This window comes from Bombyx mori, chromosome 23 (assembly GCF_030269925.1).
Source record: "Bombyx mori chromosome 23, ASM3026992v2".
Taxonomy (NCBI): Eukaryota; Metazoa; Arthropoda; class Insecta; order Lepidoptera; family Bombycidae; genus Bombyx; species Bombyx mori.
In genome coordinates this window covers 10,366,862-10,392,759 of record NC_085129.1, presented here as the reverse complement: position 1 = coordinate 10,392,759, position 25,898 = coordinate 10,366,862, and the positions used below count along the sequence as shown (strand labels likewise).

Sequence of the window (25,898 nt, the reverse complement as noted above, 5' to 3'; positions counted from 1 at the left end):
TCTTTTATTGTTCAAGTTTAGAGTAGAGCACAATACACTTTGTTAAGTAATAAATTAAAAATAAACTCGTAGTAAGTACAAAATAGTTTAATCTTCCTCTTTATATTATTTTGGAGTAAGATATTTACTATTTTGTTTTTAATTTGGTGTAAAATTTACGAATAGATTGGGTGTTGTGTTATTGTAAATAACGTAACTTGAATAGCGTAATAAATTCGATCTTAAATGCTCTGCTTGGTTAAAGAAAACGAAACCCATTTAAAATCCTGACCATATGTTGTTCTGATTGTCACTTATTAAATTATTATGTAACACACACATAATTTCTTGACACTACATTCGGGTCACATAGTCTAGGCTTAAACATTACGCAAAACGCATAGGACAAGAAAAGCAAATGTTACAATTTTTAATACGCTTTTCTTAGCTTCATATGACGTATGTTAGTATGTAACGGAATCTTTGAACATGATTTTGACCTCCGTTCAAAACGTCGGATTAACTCGAAATTGTGTATAATTATTCAGGACCGATGACAATTCAATATTTTAAGCAGTTTGATCCGTTGTCTTTACTAGGATTCTTAATCTTACTTAATCTTAATCTTACTTAAACTTAATCAGGATTAGCGATTTTTAGTTTTTCTGAGACCCGGAGTGTCTGCGTCAAGACCAAGAAGGGAAACTACCAGGCGCGCCGATCAACTATTTCTCGAATAAGTTACCTACTGATTCAGATGAAACTTTTGAAAATTTAAAAAAATATATTGAAAAACATTTAAATTCAACTAAAAAATGAAAAATAAATATAGTTTAAAAAACTAAAAATATACGTTTTTATAAAAAAAAACGACTAATATCACATCTGTTCATAAAATATTTATAACTATTGATACCATGCACCCCACGCTTTTTTTTACAATAAAATCATTTTTTAGTCGGATATTTTATAAAAGCGTATTTTTTTTGTTTTTTAAACTATTATTTATTCATATTCAAAGAATGATAACATTAGTGATATTATAATATACGTTAAGAAAGTGTTCTTTACGTGATTGTTTTCGTGTTTGCGCTCCTAGTAAACGAGTTGAGGTGGAATTTTCGTAGCTACCTAATTATATTGATTTCTGTTTAGAATTGGAGAACTAAATTACAATAAAATAGATTTCAAACGTCGTTTCTTTGTTTTTACATAGGAGTTTTTTGTTTAGAAAAATAAAATAAAATATCGATAGATCTTGAATATGTTCAACTAGCGACCCGCCCTTGCTTCGCTTCGAAAACTGTAATTTATTATTGATTTCTCCACTATTTAATGGATGTTATTATACACATAAACCTTCCTCTTCAATCACTCTACCTATTAAAAAAACGCATCAAAATCCGTTACGTAGTTTTAAAGATTTAAGCATACATAGGGATATAGGGACAGAAAAAGCGACTTTGTTTTATACTATGTAGTGAAGATTACCAACGATGCGACATAATGGCTGCATATTAGTGATCTAAGTGCGGAGTAAACTGTGAACAGCGGTCGACATTTAGCCGCGTGTTTCCCGGTGGACATGAGCACGTGTGTGCGCCAGCCGGCAGCGTGCGAGATGAGACGGGACACGAATGTGGAGACTTTCTGAGAAACAAAAATCATTAAAAGAACCGTTAAGTTGCAAAATTTCTAGAAGTTTAGAAAATCGAAAACAAAACCATAACAACATGGTTAATCTTTGCCCCAGCCTCAGATTGCGTACCCAACACAATTTTTATTTCTCCTTCTTAAGGTATGAGGTTAGTCTCTATTGTATGATATGACGATTATACCATTTTCTGTTCAATATTTCCAACTAACTCATAGTAATTACGCAAATACGGTAGCCAGCTGTTTGGCTCTGCCCCTAGCATTGCTGATATCCATGGGAGACGCGAACCGCTCAGCATTAGGTAGTATGCTAGTCTGCCTACAAAGGTAATAAAAAAATCCTTATCCACTTGTTCCTGTAGTATCCATAAGAAGCCTTACCTTTTGGGCTATGACATCTCCTTGATTGTCAATATAATATTGGGCTGTATGTATATGACTAAGAGAAATATTTAGTTTTTTTCTAAATGGTTTCAGCTGTAATTCGAGCTCAGTTAGTTTGAATACTATGTCTGCTCTCATTTCTTCTAAAGGCTTTATATTATTTATGTACAATCGTTGTGTTCTTGTTGCTAAAAACAAAAGGTTAGACTTTAACATAATATGATATAAACTAGTAACAAGCTAGTCGAAAGACTTCTCATCACCGGCAAAGTGGAAGGAAAAAGGCCTAGGGGGCGTAGTCCCATGCGCAGGTCCGATCAGATTAAGACGACTTTGGAATCCAGCATCAATGTCGCTATCCACTGCGTGGACAGAAGTGAATGGAAGAAGATAGTCCTGACAAAAGTGCTCAGTAAAGGTCACGACCCTCAGAACTGAGGAATACGACGAACGGAGGAGGAGTAACAAAGCTATTAATTTGCATTGAATTGGCAATGAACTCATCGTGGCCTAAAGGATAAAAGTTCCGGTGCATTCGTGTTGATGTAACGGTGTTCGAATCCCGCTGGCAAGTACCAATTTTTCTAATGAAAAACGTAATTAACAAACGTTCACGATTGACTTGCACGGTGCAGGAATAACATTGTGTAATAAAAATCAAACCATCATAATCTTAATTTGCATAATTACTGGTTAAAAAAATTTGTCATTATTGGCTAAATATGAAGTTAAATAATTTTATAGATAGATTTATTGATTTGTATTTGAGCTACAGAGTACTATACACTAGTTAGGCAACGTGTTCGTCTCCCCATAAATAGTCAGAGAAACCGTAATTTAGAGCAAAATACTCAATAATATTAGGAAAAAAATAATGTACTCAATGTCTCTAATCTGCCAGCTGTGGTCAAATCTGTTACTTGCGCTGCAACATTCTCGAGCTGATCCACTAATGATGGCAAATCTTTACCGACCATAGGAACATTATAATCCATCCTGAAATTAAAAAACATAAAAATATTTGTATATTATGTTCGGAAAAATACAGGACGGTAGCAGTCCTAGTCTCATTTTTTATTATACGAATGGGATCGACGTTTTATGAGCTATCTGATATCGGTTATCGCAGTTCATGGATGTCACCTAATAAATTCTGCACCCACTTTAAAGCAAGAGGTTAAAGTTCCTATTGTATTGAATAACAGATACACCCTTGTTAAAAATGTAAACATGACTGCTTTACGACAAAAACAGGCAGGATAGTGTTGCTTACGAGATAAGAATCACAGTAAGCTCTGCCACTTTCACAAATATATTTTAATTCAGGGTACGTTTATTACTGGTGGTAGGACCTCTTGTGAGTCCGCACGGGTAGGTACCACCACCCAACCTATTTCTGCTGTAAAGCAGTAATACGTTTCGGGGTGGAGGGTGGGGCAGCCGTTGTAATTATACTGAGAACTTATATCTCAAGGTGGGTGGCCTATTTACGTTGTAAATGTCTATCGGCTCCAGTAACCACTTAACACCAGGTGGGCTGTGAACTCGTCCACCCATCTAATCAATAAAAAACAAGTTTCTCTATTGAGCGCTGATAGTGAGGTGCCACAATAACAGACGGACAATGAAATTTTAGTAATACTTACCTGTATTTCGCAAAATCTACACCAGAAACCACGAGCATTTCGTTCAACAATTTAATAAAATCAAAGGATATCGTTTTCAAAAATCCGACATCTATCGCTGATGCAAGTCCGCTTAAGTCGGCTTGAAGTTCCTCCCATTCGAAGTACGAAGTTTCTTTATTCACGTCCAAGAGTTTGTCTAACTGAAACACTACGTACGCCGGACGGTCCTTTTCACAGTCTCTACAACACAATAGTCAATGGTTTTATATTATGAGCTATATTTATGAGTTTTATATATATATAATTTATGAGCTGACTAGCTTTTTCCCGCGACTTCGCCCGCATGGAATAGTTACTATGGCATAACGCTAAATTTTACCCGCCTCTTTATTTCTGTAGAAAGTGAAAATATTTTTGAATAAAATAGAATGTTAAGGAGCTGTTTAAGGTACCAAAATCACGCTTTTTAACCGACTTCTAAAGAGGAAGTTATCAATTCGACCATATTTTTTTATCTATGTAAGTTTACCGATTTTTCGAGAACGCTTGAACCGATTCTGATAATTCTTTTTTCAAAGCTCTCAAAAGGGAAAAAAACCCCGATTTTGAAACATTATTTATTGGTGCTCCGCTTGCATTGGTCTTAGCGTGATATTATATAACCTATAGCCTTCCTCGATAAATGGGCTATCCAACACTGAAATATTTTTTCAAATCGGACAAGTACTTCCTGAGATTAACTCGTTCAAACAAACAAACTCTTCAGCTTTATAATATTAAGTATAGATAAGTTCATAATCTGTATAGCGTTGAATTGGTTATAAGATCTCATAGATTTCTAAATAAGTAGGTACCTACCTTAAAATACATGTAATGTGTTCTCGGATCACTTTTACCGCGAAGGAATAACATTAATGAATTAAAAGAACAAGAACAAATTATTGTAACTTCTGATGGTTGAACGTCTTAAAAGCAAGTTATAACTATTCGAAGTATCACTAGACTATTAATGTAGCAAAAGTTTAAAGGGTTTTCAGGTTTCAAAGGTTGTCTAGTCTTAATGTGCTTAAGCCACAATAGCCAATTGAGACTTCCACGGCGCCGCGGCGGCAGCAACTTGCTGCAAATTGATTCTAGTTTCGAATATTTAATATCAAATTCCTTCGTGCGAACCTTATGACATCTTTGACAGAAATATCCATTGTGACATTATCGATATTGTTGAAGAGAGCATCAAATATTCCTTCCCTGTTTGATAGTAGTGGTGATGGTCTATCGAACAGAGCTGTAAGTGTCTCATATTGCGGACTATCCCATAGAGCGTGACAGACGTAAACCTGAAATAGTTTCAATAATAAGATCGATATCGAAATAAAAAGTCGAATATTCATTTTCGAAGCATCGAATGTCTCAACGGAACTATCGCTTTATATTTATGGGTCAATTCCTTAAACATGAAGATTTAGATGTAAAATATTCTAGGTAGGTAATAATGAAAACAATAGAATGTATGATTTCAGTGTAAAAGGAAGTTAACTATTAAGTTAAGGAAGGAACCGGTTACTTTTTATTAATGAGTTAATTATTTAATCTTTAATTTCGAAACATTCTAGGCTCATAATGTTAATATTACAAATAAATTAAGAACCATGTTAGTATATTGTAGTTAGTCAGACCCGTATAATTACGGATGTACCTACATTTAAGGTAAAGAAGTAGGTAGTAATAGCAGTAGCAGACGGGAGATTCATATTTGTTTCTTTTGAACAATAGCCAAGCGTAATTATTTATTATTTTTCTGCATTTAATTTATGGCCTTTTGGCCTTATTGTACAGTTCATAGTTTAGAGCAAAATTTTGTTACTGTACGGTATATTCATAGCTGCGAACCCAGACGCCTTAATAACGCCTTCAAAGAAACCTAAAGCAATACACGTAAAAGCAATTTTCCACGTGAAATCACAAAAGCGTTTTAAAACGTTTTGAATTTTTCCCTTTGATTATAACGTGTTAAGAATTTTGAAAGTAATGTATGTAAAATGTCATTTTTAACTTACTTCCGCGTGTCCCGAGGCAAGAAATATTGCTGATACCACCGACCATAGTAACAAAGATATGAAACAAAGCAATACTGTCGACCTAAAACAAAAATAATGTTTATATTTTCGTTTTATTGTCAAACGAGCTTGGCACCAGCTATTAAAATATTATTGGAGTCCAAAGACATCAGAGAGTAATATTTTCTGGTTAAGATTTATTGAATGGTCAAAACGCCTTAATCGTAGAAATTGGCTTAGGCCCAAACTGTATTCGTTTTCATTCAAATGTCAATTGAAAATGTATGCTACATGTAAAATCTTTATCAACGAACTGTATTTAAATAATAAACAGTTAGTTATTATTAGTTAGTTACAGATTAGTTAATGAATAAATGGGATAAATTACATACATTACGACTAATCACTTAGCTGTGGTTTGTACGTCAAAACAAATGTATTATTGATTTGTTAAACGTTTTCTTTTGTATCAATGACTGCTTCGAAAGTATTTTTAAATACATAATTAGCATAAGTCATCAAAGTACTATAAAAACTCATCTCTCCCACTGAGAAGCGCCCATGAAAGGGTCTGAACGGACGCGCAGTCTCTTCAATGTTCTTACTAAAGGGATCTACAAAATCCATAAGCCGTTTGAGCAAGTCGAGAGGTTGAAATCCCAAGAAGCCTTATAAGTTTTAAGTAAAAATATCCCTTATGCTTGTAACCAAGAGTCTTATTTTGATATTTTTTTTGCATTCATACTGCTATCTTATTGATAAACAAATTAAATATTGACTGGGTTTTCTTAATTTTGCTTACTTACACCTTTAGTGTTCTTTGGGCGTGATTTTTTGCTTGTCCACAACCACACACCACAGCCATTAGTATAAGCGCCATCACAAGTGAGAACATTAGTATGCATGCTGAAATTAGTACTGAATGTTAACTAATACGATGCCTTTTGTCAAATGTTCTATAATTAGCTTGACCAGAAAGCGCATGCCGATTTTCGAAATAAGAATAGATTTATGTAATATAGTTAGTTGCACCCAGTTTTCCGAGTTTTATGTGCCTTTTAAATATACCATACAACAATTTTTGCAGTGTTAATACTGAAGGCGTTTGTTGAAAGAGCTATCTGAAAGTACGGTATACGGTATAAGTCTGGTATAGCCACTTCATCACAAATGGCAATCGGATTCGGCGGTAATTATCATGTGATTCATTTGGGATCTGCTAACGTCCTAATAACAGGTAAGGGCGAACTCCACTGCATATTTGATAAATACTATACTAACTATTTTAGAATTGTTAATAAAGACAAAATGTATCAAGTAAATCTTAATATCACATACCTAACATTATAATCCATCTTCCGAACTCGTATTTGTGTATCCTTTCTAAGCTTCTATCGATTTGTTTCGCCATTGAATGTAATCGTGCCGTGAGATCACGTACGATATTGTTTACAATCTTCGCTGAATTGTGTACTTCTTGTCTTCTCGTTTCTATATCCTTTAATACAGCTGAAATATACATTTCTTTGACACGCACTGAAGCTTAATCGATATCATGCATTATGGTAACATAGAAAAACTTGATGTATGATGATTCTAAAACATAGGCTAGGTACCTTGTCTGGCAATTAGTGTTTGTGCGGATACAACAGAAGGTATACTTCGAAACTCCTGTCTGGAGATCGAAATGGCTCTCGTTAAGTTCTCAACGCCTAGTTTACGAAGTTCTAGTAGTTGCTGCTCGTGAAGGATCTTAAACAAAAGATTTATATTTTAATTAATTTTTGTTTGGTCTTCACATATTTCACCCATAAGATGGTGGTAGGTAGAAGAGTCGAAAAAGCGTTAGCACCATCAATACAAGAAGACTGACACATGTCTCAGCTAGACAGACCATGGAGTAAGCGTTCCAGTGTCTATAGTAACTAGGTTAAGCCTGAAAGGCTGTGAGTTCGTCTAGCCAAAACAGACATCCGGTAAAAACTATATGAATTGATGAAAATTCACAATACACATCATAATTTTGCTATTAACGTCAAAGTAATTACCAAAATGCTTAAGCGTTTTACGCGAATGGTAAATATTCAACTGTGAGCATTAAACAATACGAGACCGCGCTCCGAAAGTTCTGGAACTCTCGAGTAACTAAACTGGCGTTATGCTACGAGTACGTAATAAACTATGAAACTTGTGCTTTTAAGTCGCGCAAGTTTCTGTTATCATACGTACATACATGTGAAGCTTAGAGTTATTTAAAACGTGTTGTCAAGTGTTATTATTGCTTTTTAAGTTCATTTCGTTCATTAATTCTCTAATATATCTATGCTCTTTAAAATATAACATCACCTGGTAATAGGCCGCTTTTTGATTGCACACGAGTAGGTATCACCACCCTGACTATATCTGTCGTGAATCAGTAATGCGTTTTGGTTTAAAGGCTGTACTAAAAATCACTTCGTAATAAGGTGACACTAAAAACTTGCATACGTCCGGTCATGATCTATGCAAGTGTAATGTTCGCTCACGAAACCCGCACTATTTTGGAACCTCTTGAAGTCATTCAACCCCATTTTTTTAGAATCACCGTCCGAGCACCGTGGTTCATGAAATATGAGGATCTTCATGATGACCTGGAGCTTGACGCCATCGGTAAGTATATTCAGTCAGCATCAGTGCGCTACTTTGAGAAGGCGGCACGACATGAAAACCCTCTTGTCGTGGCCGCCGGAAATTACATACCCGATCCTGCGGACCGAATGGTAAACAGTCGACGTCGCCCTAGACACGTCACTTCGGGTCCTCCCGATCCACTATCAGTGCTTTTAGGTCCCTCAAGCACCGGTCACCGCTCTCGTCAAACCCGTCGCTCGCGACGAAGGGTTCGGCGAGTAAACTAACCCATAGACACAGCCTACTGTTTCTCGCCGGATCTTCTCAGTGAGTTGTGTTTCCGATTCGCTGGTATATTCTGCGAAGCACTGCTCTTGCTAGGGTTAGTGTTATCAACGCTTCCGGGTTCGAGCCCGGAGAGCTCAACTTTATATACATCTAACACCTCATCTATATACTTCTATTCATTTACTATATACGTCTATACATCTAAGCTATATAAAAACGTTGCCTGATATATACTGGACTGAGCATTAAACATTTTTGTTTTAAGTTCTTATTTTGCAGACGCTTTTTCGTGGATCTCACTCACTAGCCTTTTTTAATTTATGATGTAAAAACCAATTATTTTATAATAAATTATTTTGATGTTAGGGTGTATTGTAAAAACACATGGTACAGTTTGTAGTATGGGACAGCCGGTGTAGAAAACATGCAATTGAAACTTTGATCTTGTCTGATTTCAATCTCTCCAACGCCCCTGTATATTAGCTACCAAGGGCAATTGAGACTTCAAGTTCATAGTCCACTAGTGGCATGTCAAAGATCGCCAAATAGGGACTCCAATAGGGACCAAATACCCAATTTGTCTAAAATGAGCATTTTACACCATACGATATAAGGTTTTACATATGAACTGCTAATTTTTAATGCTATTATTTTTTTTTTAAAAGAAGTCGCTGAATGTTTTCCAATATAGAAAATGTAGATTTCTGTGATTGTTTATTCTTAAACTATACGTATTCTGAATCATTTTAATTTAAAATTTGGTACTTTACAAGCTACAGTTCATAAGCCTTTGTCAAATGTTGATGTTTTTGTCAGTTTTAGTTCCAACAAACAGGTGTGCTTCATAGAGATAACGTTAGTAACAGAGGAACTTCTACGGGAGTAATTCCCTAAAATTTTCAAGTATACAAGAAAAGTTACCATGTCAAATTTCATTTTCATTTCCAAAGAGTGAGAGTTCAAAGTATCACATAAAGGCATATCTTTAACGGTGCAATATTTCTTCAGGGTTTCCAGCTGTTTGACCAAATCTTTTATCCTGTCTGAGGCAGCGGATGCCAATACACCGGCTTTGATGCTTACATCGCGAAGGGATGATATTTTTGCAGAGAGGTCTTCAGTTTCTGTAAAGCAGATCGCCAATTGGTTTTTCACATTAGTGTTTTTTTTTTTGCTTTGATGGGTGGACGATCTCACAGCCCAGCCAAATAGGCGGGACGATGGTACCTACCCGTGCGGACTCACAAGAGATCCTACCACCAGTAATTACGCAAATTAAAATTTTTGCGGGTTTGATTTTTATTACACGATGTTATTCCTTCACTGTGGAAGTCAATCGTGAACATCAAGTACGTATTTCATTAGAAAAATTGGTACCCGCCTGCGAGATTCGAACACCGTTGCATCGCTAGATACGAATGCAGCGGGCGTCTTATCCTTTAGGCCACGACGTGGTTACCGAAGCTTAAAGCATCATGACGAGAATGCATTCAATCATCTTGAGAAACCAGGTTGAAATCATTGTATAGCAGAAGGTCGAAAATTATTATTTTGTCATCAGTTCAGCGACATTTTTAATTTTAATTTTTGTTTTTTTGCGAGTCAATGTTATCAAAGGAACAATTTTGGAGTCAATTTTCGAAATACATTAGAAAAATATTATAGAAAATAAAAAATGGAGTTCAATTAATATACCTAAATCTTGAGGAAAGAGTGATTAAAGACCAATTTCAATCACTGGAGGAACATTGGTTCATTTTAATTCGTTATTGAGACGATCCTCTAAGAACCTCCAGAATTTCATAATAAAAACAATGTAATAAGGCTTCTAGGAAGTGTGTGCGTGGGTAGAATATATTAATAAAATATTCTGGATATTTCATTTTGTCCTAAAACGTCTTTTTAATAGAATAACGTAATAACGCAATATTGTAATATTGGGTTTCATATCGTCATATTTATCAATGAGCTTGGCTCTACCCCTGGCATTGCTGAAGTCTATGGGCGATGGTAACCACTCACCATCAGGTGGGCCGTATGCTGGTCTGCCTACAAGAGCAATAAAAAAAATATTGAGATATACATAAAGCTAATCACTTTTAAATTTTATATTATTATGTCGTAGATGGGCAAACTAGCTTGCGTCATAAGTGGTGTAAAATGGTCGCTGGAGCCCCAATAAATCCAAACTCCAATGAACGAAGCCGTTATAATCCCATTCTCACGGATCGTTTGGAACCTCTGGGTCTGCGGAGGGACTTCGGTTCCCTCTGTATTTGGAACCGTATGTTCCATGGGGAGTGCTCTGAGGAATTGTTCGAGATGATACCGGCATCTCGTTTTTACCATCGCCCCGCCCGCCACCGGAGTAGAGTTCATCCATAGTACCTGGAGCCACTGCGGTCATCCACAGTGCGTTTCCAGAGATCTTTTTTGCCACGTACCGTCCGGCTATGGAATGAGCTCCCCTCCACGGTGTTTCCCGAGCGCTATGACATGTCCTTCTTCAAACGAGGCTTGTGGAGAGTATTAAGCGGTAGGCAGCGGCTTGGCTCTGCCCCTGGCATTGCTGAAGTCCATGGGCGACGGTAACCACTCACCATCAGGTAGGCCGTATGCTCGTCTGCCTACAAGGGCAAAAAAAAAGGCATAGAATAGTCGGAATTAGAGGAAAACACCTTTTCATAATAATATGATTGAAATTTTAGATGAAAAAGCGATGGGAAGATTATTTAGCGGGTTCACTCTCCAAATAGTAAACCAACCCACTGCTATAAAAAATATTAAGTCGAGGAATGGACATGTATTGTGATATGAATGGTTTCCGATAATCATATACGACCACCTAAGCTACTCAGTCATTTTGAATGCTTTCAAGTAGTTTCAAGAGTATGAAATAATAAAAAAATACCGGTGATAATGTCTGCTAAAGAGTCGAAAACTAAATCGATTCCACTTTCGGATGCCACGGCTTGCTGAATGGACTCTCCGAGTAATGTCTCCACATCTGAAATTATTACATTAAAATTGTTCAAATAAAAACTTTATAGCCCAAAGAATAGTTAAATAATGACAATCATTTAAATATTCATATTTTCAGATCACTAAGAGAAAAAATAGACAAAATTTCTAACTGATGTTTTATTTTATATTAGTTTTTCATTTTATCATTTCTTTGACTATAGTCGGCGTTTGTTGGAGGTTTAAAAATAGTCCAATTTGTCGCAACACGTTTAGAAATAATTTAAAGTGAACGATAAGTTCCAAAATTGTTATTAGAATATCAATTATATTATAATATTAACCTATGAATCTTTTCAATACGTACAAACATGGGATATACATATAAAGAATCCATCTATGGATTAAATGATAATCGCGTTGATGTTTAGCTACCAGGTTCAATTGTGATCCTGATTTGTATGGCAATGACAAAAATAAACCATTTATTAATAATATTTATGTTGGGTACCTAAAAAACAGGGTGCGTTAACATAACATAACTAAACATACCTAAATAGGAGGCGGTCCAGTGAACCAAAAAGTTTAATAGCTTCTAGACTGATCTAGAAAGTTCTGAAACTTGCATAGCATTTCCGTGCCATGTTTAAAGAAAAGTAAGATACGCGAGAAGGTTTCTTTTTATGAGAGACAATATCACTTTGTCTAAATATATGTATTATTATAAATAAACAGCGCTACAAAAAGCTAATAAACTGGAAATTGTATAATTAGTAAATAATTATTTGTATAGAATATAAATTGTAACTGGAAATTTTATAGTTTGAATTCCATAATAATCTGAATATTTGTAAAGTTGAAATAAAAACAAAACAGGAACAGCAATCTTGTTTACCGATCGCTTAATTTTTATAATTCAAGGTTTATACAGAAATTATTCATATTCTTTTCGTGGCATTAAATCTTATAATAATTGATTACTGTCGTATCAAGGTCATTGCCAATCTGTTTTGCCATTTTTTTGTACGTTATTATGTAAATAAAATAGCATTGAAGTCTATATATTTGTTACGTCTAATTGCATTAACATTAATTTTTTTAGTAGAAATTCTTGAAACAAGCGCAAATGCTCGTTCTTTTGACGACATGAATGCATTGCTGGTTCCGGAATATCGCAGAATTTTTTGTTTTGCTTATTTCTGCCGCGAAGAAACCATTTTTGGTCATTGTCTGGGTGTTTACTATATATTTAAAAGTATATGAGTATGTATGTCCGTCTCTGGTACCCATAACGCAGGGTTTCCTATTTTGGGAACTGTACTTAATTTGTTCTCAGCTATTTATAATTAATATGTATTATTATTATAAGCAGTTTATACTAATAGTAATCTGTGTTGGTACTCACTTTTTAAATCGTCTTCGTAAGCGTGGAGCACAAGATCTATTGGTGGAACGAGACTGTGATACAACTGTCTTGCTGCAGTAGACATCCAAGAGACTACGTCTGCGCATGCGCAGCTGAAAACATTGTTACTGTCAATGGCCGCTGTGTGCGCTTGTTCGTTGCTTATAGCCATTCCTGATATTAGAACACTGAAAAAATGCAAAGATTAACATATACAATATGATATAATTATATAATTTGATTATTGGTCACGGAATCAAGAACAGAATGAATCAAGGAATTCTGTGACTAGATGTTTTGTTTATATCAGAACAGTAAATAAATTCATAATAAGTAAATACTGTAGGGCAATGTAAGTAGCAAGTGATTGGGAAGCACTTTCAAGAAATTGATTTTTTACAAAATTAACGATGGTCACAACCCGAAATCACCGGTTTTCGCGGGGTACTATATCTTAAAGCTTAAATATTCACTTTAAATCAAATTTACTAATAGCCTAATTTATTATGTCGTAAAAAAAATTGGAAAATAAAACCTATCAAAAGATACTTCGGATAAACACATCCAAAACATGAACCAGTATTTCCAGACTTGATATTAGATAAAATGACATACCCTACAGAAGTCCGTCACTATCTATCAGATAAAAACAAACGAACATCTTCATTATTAAAGCTACGATAGTGGTTATCCTAATGCAATGCGAACTTTTTTTTTTCTCATCTAATTGGTAGCTAACGGGGCTTTTCCAACTACGCAAAGACGGGTAGGTGAGCTCATGAGCTCAACCTGACAGAATTTGCAAACACCAGCCCTAGCAAGAGCAGTGCTTTGCAGAATCTACCGGACTTGTGTTTCAAACACGATTTTTATCGTCAAACTTTGTCCATATCAGATATTAATTTATTGTCAGTTTGCATAAGGTCATTGAGTATATTTCTCACAGAAAATCAAATATTATTAACTCCTGTCCTTGTCTTCATGTCCACGGTGTTCTAACCAAATAAAAAACAAACGCAAGATATGAATTTAAATCATTATTTAGAATCATTCGAGAAATTTACATTGAGTTCCTTAATATTGATTGCAAATCTTTCCCGCTAAATGAAATTCAATTATCAAATTATTCATTCCGCATTTTAATTTTGACATCAAAGTATATTTGCGAACTGAAATAAATTCAAAAGAAACAGTAATGAAAGAGTTGGCGAAATTTTCAGAACTTTTAAATTTTCGTCGATTTAATTGCTCTTCTGTTAATTTGCCTCATTTCGATTTTGAAAAGTCAAACTTCCTTTTTACGAGATTGTATGGTAATATTTTTCAAATCAGAATATTGTTTTCGTAGTCTTAGTAGACTCATTAATTTATAACGATACTCAATATGATTTATATTTTTTTATTAAATCAAAATGCAAAGTAGCTTCATAGCCTAAAAGTACATATTATTATCCGCAACACGCTTCGTCAGATTAGAATATATTACGGATGTATGATTTAAATCATATGACGCGTGAGTTAATTTCATATATCGGAAAGAGTTCGTTGAATCTTGTAACATTATTCTTTAAATCAATTCTAATACCTAGGTAGGTATTGGATAAGTATCTGAAGATCAAAATTATCCTAGTCACCAATTTTTTTTTATTGCCCTTGTAGGCAGCCGTGCATACGGCCCACCTAATGGTGAGTGGTTACCGTCGCCCATGGACTTCAGCAAAATTAAATAAATAAATTAAATAAAAAGAAGAAGAATAAAACTCGCATTTTAAAGTTTCAATGTATACAGAACAAAGATCATGTAGTAAAAATTTTCCAACTTACACTTTACTAGTATGAACTAACGAACTAATATTCACTGGACAGTATAGTTTTTATATCATCACTTTTGTACTCTACTGAAAAATGTGTATTATGAATAGGACATACCAACAAACCAGTACGGCAAAAAAGGTCATTACGACCAACGCTTTGTCGTTGCAATCTGGTTCTTCTATATCAGGAAATAACGCACCGGCTTCTGTTTCGTCATCACAACTTGACTTTGAGAACAGCGATAGAATTCCCAAGACGAGAAGGTATGACGGTATTACTAAGGCTATACACGCAAACACGACGATACAAACCAAAAATGTCGACTCCACTTTTATTGACTGAAAAAAGAAATCGTTATGACTTTAAAATGCTTCGCTGATTTTAACTAGTTTCAAGTTAAAAAACTTTGGAATTTTGAAAGCCTACACTTATGTAAATCAAGATTTTACAAAATTTTACTAAGAATTCAATTCAACAAAATCAATGGTTTTGATTTGTGTACTTAGATGGGAAAATTATTAGTCAGAATGAAATAAAGATTATTACAAATGTTTTTTCCAGCATCTTTCTCTGTATCATACGATATTCTCCCTTCATCCTGGAAGTCTTAAGATGAAACGTGTTGGCTCAACAAATCAAAACAGACAAGGCATAATCCGAGAAAAAGCCGATGTAATTAGACGATGACCAATGCGTCTTGTCTAAGAGAGAAATGCCCATTTTGTGAAATGAGCAAAGGAAATCTCAGAATAATAAATAATTCCGACATTATATTTGAGCATTTTTGGGTATTAATAAATGGCGTAAATTTTTGAAAGAATTCGAATTAATTCAATGGTTACAGCCTTAAAATAAGCATTGAACCTTAATAAAGTTTTTAAGAATATTTTCGATCCCATTTCTCAGTCATGTTTTGATGGCAATGGGCCCGGGTAATAATAAATTTACATCAGATGTGCTGAGAACTTGTTAGAGCCTAAAAATTCATGTAACGATTTTGTTCTAAAATTAGATTGGATCTGTATAAATTCTAAAAGAAAGTACTTTTAATCCTAAATATTTGGGCCTGAGTACGAAATTTTGAAATTGTTCAGGCTCTTAGCTTGCTATTTTTTGTCTCTTATAATTGGTACAAATCTAACTTAGTTCAGAACGGATAAATTGTAAACTACGTTTTTTTCCTTGCATTTGGTTTTTTTATTTTTTATTGTTTAGATAGGTGGACGAGCTCACAGCCCACCTGATGTTATGTGGTTACTGGAGCCCATAGACATCTACAACGTAAATGCGCCACCCACCTTGAGATATAAGTTCTAAGGTCTCATGTATAGTTACAACGGCTGCCCAACCCTTCAAACCGAAACGCATTACTGCTTCATGGCAGAAATAGGCAGGGTGGTGGTACCTACCCGCGCGGACTCACAAGAAGTCCTACCACCAGTAATTACGCAAATTATAATTTTGCGGGTTTGATTTTCACTGCACGATGTTATTCCTTCACCGTGGAAGTCAATCGTGAACATTTCTTGAGTACGTATTTCATTAGAAAAATTGGCACCTGCCTGCGGGATTCAAACATCGGTGCATCGCAAAATACCAATGCACCAGACGTCTTATCCTTTAGGCTATGACGACATCATATAACCAAAGGAGTCTTAGGCTAGAACAGATAAATGCTTAATACCTTTGAAGACAAACAAATGCTCGACGCACCTGATGGTAATTGGAAACCTATACTGCCGCTGCCTATTGCAATACAGGATATTTCAAAAATTGTTCAGTATATTATATTAATAATACTAACAGACCCGGCAGACTTCGTAGTGCCTCAATCAATAAATAAAATACCTAAACTTTTGTATAAAAAAAACTTAAAACAAACAAAATGAATCCGTCCGACGGGGGACACATCAAAGGAAAAACAAAATTGTTTTTCTTATCTAATTCCGAGCATTTTCATATTTATCTACCTTTTAAATCTTTTCTGGACTTCCACAAATAATTCAAAACCAAAATTAGCCAAATCGGTCCATCCGTTCTCAAGTTTTAGCAAGACTAACGAACAGCAATTCATTTTTATATATACTTATACTTAAATATAGATTTAATAATAATAGCTATTTATTCCGATGTTTACCTAAGATATTTATTTACTAATACTGCTGTCACAAACAAGTGTAGATAGAGCTTGACATTAAATTCCACTTTAAGTTACTACATTTTCCGTGATAATTTTAAACGTTAAGTTTATTATTTTAAGAATACGCGTTTTATAAGCAGGTTGTAAGCTTGTTTTCGCATTTTATTAATTTAAACCAGTCGGGACACTTTTTATCTGACTAACCTGTAGCCACACGATGTTTTGCCTATTATGAAACAAAAAAAACTTTGATCGTTTTTTAAACTATAACATATTGAATTCTTGCTAAATTAGACTCACATCGACTGGCACACACAACACTGTACAAATATACGTGTGATGCTTTTAGCACTAATCGGAAGAGCCAAGGCGTTATTGAGTTTCAGAAGGCTATCCTTTTAAAATGTCATTGTTGTTTGCTTTCTTTTTTTGATATATTACACAAACCATTCGGTCGACCTCTCTGGATACTAAGGAAATGATTTATGTGTTTCTAAAATATGAGGTTCATGGGTATGATTTTGATTTCATGATTAGGGTAGATCAGAATCACCCCAATATAAATAAGAAATATATTTTTAAAGAAGAGCATTGTATTGTAGCCCACATTGGCACAATGCCTTCAACATCTATACTATCCTTCGATTGGAAGGCCAATCTATAGTATTTCTGACGTCCATAAGCGACGGTCCACTTCGATAAAGCGGCACGACACGAGAACCCTCTCATCGTGGCCGCCCGCAACTACATTCCCGATCCTGCGGACAGAATGGAAAGCAGTCGACGTCGCCCAAAACACGTCATCTCGGATCCTTCCGATCCACTAACGGTGCTTCTAGGTACTTCAAGCACCGGTCACCGTCCTCGTCGAACCCGTCGCTTGCGACGAAGGGCTCGACGAGTAAATTAACTCTCAGACACAGCCCACTGAGTTTCTCGCCGGATCTTCTCAGTGGGTCGCGTTTCCGATCCGGTGGTAGACTCTGCGAAGCACGGCTCTTGCTAGGGTTCGTGTTAGCAACGTCATCAGGTTTGAGCCCCGTCACCTACAAACGTTAGGGTTACGCTGAAATAGCCTCTCAAGGCTCTCAGCTTAGGTAGGAAAATAAAAAAAATAAAAAAATTAAAAAAAAGCGACGGTGGGTTGTATATTTTGTGTTATTAGTCATTAGGTGGGTTCTACACTTATTTGCCAATAGGACAATAAAAGAAAGGTTCAATAATCCATTATACTTAGTAGAATCTGGCGCCAAGTTCCGTTCAAAAATCCCGTTGCAAACGGAGCGCCACACTACCGACTGTGTTTACTGTAAGCAGAACGGTTTTTGAGGTTTCAAAATTAATTCTACGGTACTTATCCTCTCCCGAACCTGAGATATTTAGATGGACCTTTAATTGTTGTAGTCTCTGGTGTTAGGTGCTACTCAGATGAAACCAGTAGTAATAATGCTCTATACTGATGCTCTCACTGTGATATTTATGATGTCCTGGTGAAACTGGAAAGGCCTCTGGGCCAACAGTAATCCCTCATTCATAATTTAAAAAAAAAGATAGTCTTCCGAGCAATATCACCCGCTCGGTGGAAGAACTTCTCTTCGTCGTTATTTCCACACCTTGATAAAGAAAATGAACCTATCTTAAGTAATATGTTTAATTTTTTTAAATTTAACAATGTTGATAACAAATATTAATAACATGTAATGAACAAAATTATTTCTGTATAATTAAAATTCAAACGCACCTGTGAAAAAACTTGTAATTTAATTTAAATAGTTTAACGTACATTATTCGAAGGTCACATGAAATATCGGTAGTGCGTCATCCGTAGGCTCCACAACAGAATTAATTCCTCGAAGGTCAATTAAGTTAATAGTTATCAAAACTTAATATATACGTCATTTCATGTCTGAATTTACGGAACAGAAACGAGAAATCACATCTCAGGTAGGTTCAAGGTTTTAAATTTAATATACATAATGTTTGTATTATGTGTTACCATACTCAAAGGGTTCTTTCTGTATGTAATTTTTACTTATAATTCAAACGCAAAATCTAAGGAAATATTTTGTATTAATCTTTTTGGGTCAGAACCTGTGTTTGATGCTTTGTATGAGACAGAATTCATCCGAGGTAGGCTGACGACAAAGCGACACGTTTCACGCAGAGCGCATCTCTAAGCACAATATTGTCCTTATAAAATGCAGAACTGACGTGACGGCAGCTGGCGGTATATCTGAAGGTCTCGCAGGCGGTGCCGCCAAATTACACTCCCGGGATACCCACCATTTAAGATCAGATTGAGGGTGAGTAGGGGAGTGCGGTCATCCGCAATCCGGTAGACGCGAGTCGCACGTAACGTACGCGTTGCATTTTTTGGGCCCCTTAGCAAGTTCTTAAATTAGAAGCGGAGCGAGACCTTAAGGTGCCGTTTGGGCGAGATCTATATCTTGGCCCCTATTCGACCTCGACGGGTACACGAAGAGAGAAGCGTGTTCTTTCTCAGACATTAGTGTAAGTTCTCGTACATGTAGGCAGCGGCTTGGCTCTGCCCCTGGCATTGCTGAAGTCCATCAGCGGCTTGGCTCTGCCTGCCATTGCCTGGCATTGCTGAAGTCCATGGGCGACGGTAACCACTCACCATCAGGTGGGCCGTATGCTCGTTTGCCTACAAGGGCAATAAAAAAAAAGCATGTTAACTGGAACTTAGAAATTGATAATCGCCCTACGAGAAATGAGGTTAAATATTTTTGAGATATCATGATTTTTTCATAAAAATAGCTGCCTTACGTTTATTATTAAGGCTATGAGTTAGTTACTAGTACAATATATTTATTACGAAAAAATATTATCCACGGAACTCCGAAAAGATTTATTATTGTTCGGTTCCTTCCTACAAGTCAACCGTACAGTTGAACTGACTTATTTCCTTTTCGCGATACCTTATTTTGTATGAACAATAATATGCAAATTAATTATTTGACATCACATTTTATCTGAATCGTTTTTAATACAGCGTCAGTTTGCACAAGGTTCGCGTCGGTGATAAACGGATTTTATTTTAATTTATAATAAGAAAATCATGTTTAATTATTTTTTTACAATTGCGATATTTATCGCTTTAAGTAGCTATCAATGCTACGCTAGAGTAGCCCGTAAGTACTATTTATGTAAAATACGTACATATTTCGATTTACGATTTAAAATTTTTTTAGTTCAATGTTAAAAGATGTTCATTCGTCGATTTTTAATAACAAACTTGGGGTTATTTTTCTAGCGGATTTCATTAAAATATGCCCCGGGCAAAAGTCGGAATGTTTGAAGAGTACTGTACAGGAGACGATACCGATTTTCTCGAAGGGTATTCCGTCCCTAAATATAGAACCGATAGATCCACTGAAACAGGATAAAGTGGTCGTGGAGCTTCCGGGGGGTTTTAAAGTGGAACTCTTGAATGGAACTGTGACGGGCTTTAGAAATTGTATCGTGGATTCTGTCAGGTAAGCGATTAATTGGAATCTAAATAACTGCCTTTTCGTTTTCGCAGTATCAAAATGTTTTCACATTGAAACTATAGTTTGACTTGTCAATATTTTAGTAAAATCTTATTGTACGTTAATCGACTGACTTGTATTGGTACCGTTGAAAAGTTAAATATATATTTTACTTAGTTTCGAAGATCTACTAAAAATCACATTATATTATACACAATCTATAATAACCGAACAAAAAATATTTAGATAAAATTAAAGTATGAAAATATTTTTTTTAATTTATTGCTTAGATGGGCGAGCTCACAGCCAACCTGGTGTTAAGTGGTTTTGATTTTTCTTGTACTTTTTAGAATGGTGACAGTAAAGGGTTTTTAAATTAAAATATTAAGTTGAAGTCGTCATAGGGACAGGATCCTACAGGATAAGACACCCGGTGCAGTCGTATCGAGCGATGCAACGGTGTTCGAATCCCGCAGGCAGGTGCAAAATTTTCTAATGAAATACGTACTTGACAAGTGTTCACGATTGATTTTCACGGTAAAGGATAAAAATTATGTAATAAAAAACAAACCTGCAAAAATTATAATTTGCGTAATTAATAGTGATATGGCTTCTTGTGGGTTCGCACGGGTAGGTATCACCATCCTGCCCATTTTTGCCGTGAAACAGTAATGCGATTCGCTTTGAAAGGTAGCCGTTTTATTGTAAAAAACAGAGAACAGAACTCATGTTTCGAGGTGGGTGGCGTCATTTACGCCATATATGTCTATGGGCTCCGGTAATCGCTTAAAACGAGGTGGGCTGTGAGCTCGTCCACCCATCTATGCAATAAAGATTAACTATGTAATTCTAATTATGTATTCATTGCCGAATCACACGTGTAAACATTTCTAGTTACAACGATGAAGAAGCTGAAATGAAATTCCACTGTAATTTGACGATCAAAGGAAAATATAAAGCTAAGGGACAAATTTTAATTGTATCAATAAATGGAGACGGAGACGCGAAAATTAAAATAAGTAAGTTTTTGTCTTTTAAATGAGATTTACAAAAAAAGTTTGGATATGATTTTCGAGTTTTTGTGAACATATTGATGTAGCATTAGCGTAGTCGTTTTAAACCTGCCTGTCTTACGTACTCATCTGATAGTTTAACCGGCTATTTATAAGGTTATATGCGAACAGTTTATTTTGGCGCTAAACGGGTATAATTCTGTATTATATTGCACTGCCTCATCTAATGAATGTTTTCCGACAGAATTAGGCTACAAACTGGTATTATGAAATCCTACCTTCAGTAAAAGAGAATTTGCGATTGCAGTGATAGTAGAATACTCAGAGCACATCGCTATACAACTTTACGACGACTAGAGGAAGAAATGTGGCTGTTATACTTTAGGCACTACACAGGCCTCAGCTCTAGCTTCTTTCTTATCATCCATACTTACTATCCTAAATAGTAGCACCTTTTTATTCTTATCTAGTTTTTGTCTACCTTAATAAACAAAATGTAAGCGAAACATAAAAATCGTAATTAGAAAATCTAATTACAATATTATTTGTTTGAATTTAATTGATCTATGTGATGATTATGTAACAATATCAACTTAATTTTTGTACATGACTGTCAAACCTTCAAATCTAAATGATATTAGTAGTTGAATAAGGTTAACAAAATAATAAGAGCGCTGATGACTTTTACTCTAATAATTTATTTGTTAAAAGCTTCGTCTCGATTTATAAATTTCATTTATTGAACTATCTGTTTTGTCTAGATTCTGACAATTGCTTTTTTTCTTTTCAGCGGACGTAGCACTAATGTTAAAGGTTAAATTTGAAGACGTGGAACGAGATGGCGAGGTTTATCAGGAAGTTAAAAGCTACTCGTTGGATTATAAAAACGAAGGAAGAGTTACATTTTTCTTGACGAATCTGTTCAAAGGGAATCCCGAAATTAGTTAGTAACATTAATATTTCTTTTATTATTCAATTTTCTGTTGAAGAACAATCAAGTGAACAGCCTAATTGATGGTAGGTGATCAACTTTGTCCTATCGAAATACAAGTGTGTATTACCAACATTTTTGTGGCTGATTTTCCTTAAAAATATTCTCAAATTAAATGTCACGAGAACTCTAAGATCGGAATACTTCTCAAGGAATAAAAGGGCACATCCTTAACAACTTATTTATTTTAACGACATAACTTTAACTCCCTATGTCTGTACTATCGCCATAGCCGCTTAACTGAATTATCTCTTGCTGTTAACAATCTTATGTCAAAGTCATATTTTATTTTTTGCAAAGTAACTCAAAAAGGTGTGGAGGCTCCTATAAATAATACCTAATACTTACCGAAACAAAATCCGATACTTTAAAGTTTTACTTGTACTGTTTATAAAATTCTATTCTTACTGTATACTACATAACATTTGCTATTTCTTACGCAGCTAAGTACCAAAACTGTCTTCGGAACGTTAATAAAGAAATCCCAATATCTTTTTACCGGAAGTTGAGATATCTACTTATAAAGAAGTGATAGGCAATAACAAAGAAAGGAAGCTTTATTTCAAACTTGATTCGTACAGCCGACCAATAACAGTAACTCTGATTACGAGTTACGAAATTAATTTACGTTAAGGGCATGAACTAGCCCAGAATTTTTTAAAGAAGTCGTTCTTCGTTAAAATTTATTTCAATAACCGATGGTCATCGGTTATCGTCTGATACCTAACAAGTCGTGAATTTGCAAGGCTCTAAACGCAATTTTCTTTGGATTTTGCGAGCCATAGACTAGACATAGACTACTTTTACGAATTAATCTCATGTTTTTTAATGTCATTGTATTCTTTCTGACATTTCGAATTCTTGAATTTAGATTACGATTTTTTTTTTTTCTAATTTTTTATTTTTTTATTGCCTTTGTAGGCAGACGAGCATACGGCCCACCTGATGGTGAGTGGTTACCGTCGCCCATGGACTTCAGCAATGCCAAGAGCAGAGCCAAGCCGCTGCCTACCGCTTAATTTTCATAGCATTGTGAATGTATTTTTAATTGCAATGTTGTATTTTCTTTTATAGGCAAAGCCGTTTTGTCGTTCATCAATGAAAATTGGAGGCAATTAACTGAAGAATTCGGAAAGCCAGTTGTCGATGAGCTGGTCCGTTTAGTATTTGAAGTTGTGAAAAAATTCTTTACTTCGATCCCTAAGAAAGAACTATTTGTTGATTAAATGACTATTTAAAAGATGTATTTATTTTCATTGTCTTTCGTGTCTTTTCGTAAATTAATTAATACAACATTTAATCCTCCATAAATGGACACAATGATGACATGAGACAGAAAAATCTTGTTCTGAGAATAGTAATCCGTTGATTTATTTATAATCCATTTTATTTTCTATGTTTTTTTTTTATATCAATTTTTATACTTTTTTACGTACCTGCAAAAATGAATGTGGAAACGTGAACTCTCCCCAAACTATGTCTTTGATTAGACCTTAAACAAAAAAATACTAATGATAGGATATATGAATCGCTGTATTACTTTTGTATTTGACTAAGCGCAGTGAATTGGAACGCGATGTGAACCATATTTGTATCGAAATTAGTATCATTACTCACCTATTGGAAAATCAAACGGATAAATCAGGTAAAAGAACCGTGACATAAAACTGAAAGGGTAAAATCCCTCCTCGAGCTTCAACGTGGGTATCAAATATGTTTCCCTTTGGGGGAGTTCACTAAATCTTATTTTCGTTCTGTCCTTTGACTCAAACCAATCTTCTGTGTAACCAGCTATAATATTGTTTTCTGTCACATTAATATTGGCCGTGGTGCTCGGCACTTGCTCTTTGAAAACGTTTCTTGTTATGGGTATGACGTGTACCGTACTTGACGCAGTTTCTGTCACCGTTTGCAAGGTAGTCTCTGTATTTTTTTTCGGAAACGGAAAATCCAATTTTTGTTGACGTCTTTCTTCACTTTTACTGTTCTTTAAGTTATTGTATTTTTGCAACCAAGATTTAAAGGTTGTCGTGTCGTTTAAGCCCACATTCCGCTTATTCCACAGGTTTCCGATATCTTTGTTACCCTGAATGTGTATATTATCATCAACATGTGTATTTTCTTCGTATTTCACTGTGTTTCCATAATTTTCTTTGTGCCGTGTTTCTACACAGCCATTCCAAACTAAAGGCATCACTTGGCCAGTATTCGTTTTATCTTTTTCATTTAGAGGAAAAATCCCACCATTATATATGACTTTTCTATCTGTAGATGAAGGCAAGTCAACGTTTTCTTCGTTTCCGATTTGATTCTTTTTTTCCATTTCATTTCTAAGTGAGCGAATTGCTTGGAAATTTTCATGTACATCCTGGTTGTTCGATGCTGCGCCCTCGTCGGCATTGAGATTGTTTCCGGCGGAGGCAGCGGCGTCCGCATCCGCGCGTCGGATTTGTAAGGTAAAAATCGCGACGGGAGCATCTGTTAATGCGATTCCGCCAATCTCTGGTGGTAACTCGGTTATCGCCGTTCGCGTGCTGACTCGATTTATAAGTAATATTCCGAGTAATAGAATCACGGCCATAACGGAATTAGCTTTGTGTTTATATTTTCACGGCACGAGTGTATTAAGTCGTTGGTAGCTGTTTCCGACTGAGCGGGGTGCGGGACATTGGTCAGAGGATTTGTAGCACTTAGTAGTCTGCCCGGCTACGTTGCACAATCGTATCACGACGGCTCCACTGTGCCTTTACTGGATTATGTACAGAGTACACCACACTCAGAAACTATTTACATTAATATTATTTCTAGTGTTGTTAATAATATTAAAAATACTACCAAAAAATAATGTAGATATTATTTAAGTGTAAGAATTTTTTGATAGATGTTTTGAAAGTAAAATTATGGTTTAGAGAGAGACACATTTACAGAAAACGGTTATAAGCAACGGTCCTGAGATACAAGAAATTAACTTGAATTATTACTAATTTTTAAACTTTTTTTTTTGGTCAGTAGGAAATCGCCGGACTCCCACCCTCCACTGGGGATGGAGGGTGGGGCATGTCGGAGTCGAACCGACTAAAACCTCCTGTCGCTCAACAACAACGCCCAAACCTCACATGAGACAGAACTCATGAAAAGGCAAAGGGAGGAAAGTGAAGTGTTTAGTGCGAGAGAGAAGAAGGGTCGTCGTACCCCCTTACGGGGGTACGGAACGGGCCTCGGGGCGAACCCCACTGCCCGGGCAGAAGCTCCCTACCACATAGGGCAGGGGTGAGTTGATGCAGGGGGGAATGGGAAGAGGGTTCGTATGCGCGTTCGGCGCACTCCACATCGACAAAATATATACATATACATAATACGATGAGCTTGATGTAAGCGACGGATTGATGCCCGCGGAGGTGGCACCCCGGCGCCGGCTGCTGTCCTTGGCTTCGGTTTTTTTTTTTTTTTTTTTTTTTTTTTTTTTTTTTTTTTTTTTTT

At 35.6% G+C, this 25,898-nt stretch overlaps 2 protein-coding genes across 2 annotated transcripts in view; one reads left to right on the top strand and one right to left on the bottom strand.

Annotated features, from left to right (window-relative positions):
• Nucleotides 1-25,163, bottom strand: part of LOC101736160 (prominin-1) — a 28,288-nt gene extending 3,125 nt beyond the window's left edge. Inside the window, exons 1-15 of the mRNA XM_062675229.1 lie at nt 24,036-25,163; nt 23,855-23,910; nt 14,898-15,121; nt 12,969-13,081; nt 11,514-11,609; nt 9,524-9,726; nt 7,321-7,456; nt 7,043-7,213; nt 6,511-6,610; nt 5,705-5,786; nt 4,821-4,984; nt 3,666-3,887; nt 2,900-3,015; nt 2,017-2,207; nt 1,471-1,629 (exon numbers count right to left, since the gene is read on the bottom strand). Coding sequence (XP_062531213.1) covers nt 1,471-1,629; nt 2,017-2,207; nt 2,900-3,015; nt 3,666-3,887; nt 4,821-4,984; nt 5,705-5,786; nt 6,511-6,610; nt 7,043-7,213; nt 7,321-7,456; nt 9,524-9,726; nt 11,514-11,609; nt 12,969-13,081; nt 14,898-15,121; nt 23,855-23,910; nt 24,036-24,999 — 2,997 coding nt within the window. The 5' untranslated portion in view covers nt 25,000-25,163. The remainder of the gene's footprint in view (nt 1-1,470; nt 1,630-2,016; nt 2,208-2,899; nt 3,016-3,665; nt 3,888-4,820; nt 4,985-5,704; nt 5,787-6,510; nt 6,611-7,042; nt 7,214-7,320; nt 7,457-9,523; nt 9,727-11,513; nt 11,610-12,968; nt 13,082-14,897; nt 15,122-23,854; nt 23,911-24,035) is intronic.
• On the top strand, nt 19,795-23,660 carry LOC101736376 (protein takeout). The gene is made up of 5 exons (XM_004932616.4): nt 19,795-20,075; nt 20,198-20,420; nt 21,309-21,433; nt 22,218-22,370; nt 23,493-23,660. Exons 1-5 carry the CDS (start codon nt 20,003-20,005, stop codon nt 23,642-23,644), a joined length of 726 nt encoding a protein of 241 aa, XP_004932673.1. The 5' UTR covers nt 19,795-20,002; the 3' UTR covers nt 23,645-23,660.
• Nucleotides 25,164-25,898: the final 735 nt, after the last annotated feature.

Coding starts and splice junctions, on each gene's coding strand:
- LOC101736376 (XM_004932616.4), top strand. CDS start 20,003: ATGTTTAATTATTTTTTTACAATTGCGATATTTATCGCTTTAAGTAGC. Junction 20,421..21,308: donor TGTATCGTGGATTCTGTCAG/GTAAGCGATTAA, acceptor AAACATTTCTAG/TTACAACGATGAAGAAGCTG. Junction 22,371..23,492: donor CAAAGGGAATCCCGAAATTA/GTTAGTAACATT, acceptor TTTCTTTTATAG/GCAAAGCCGTTTTGTCGTTC.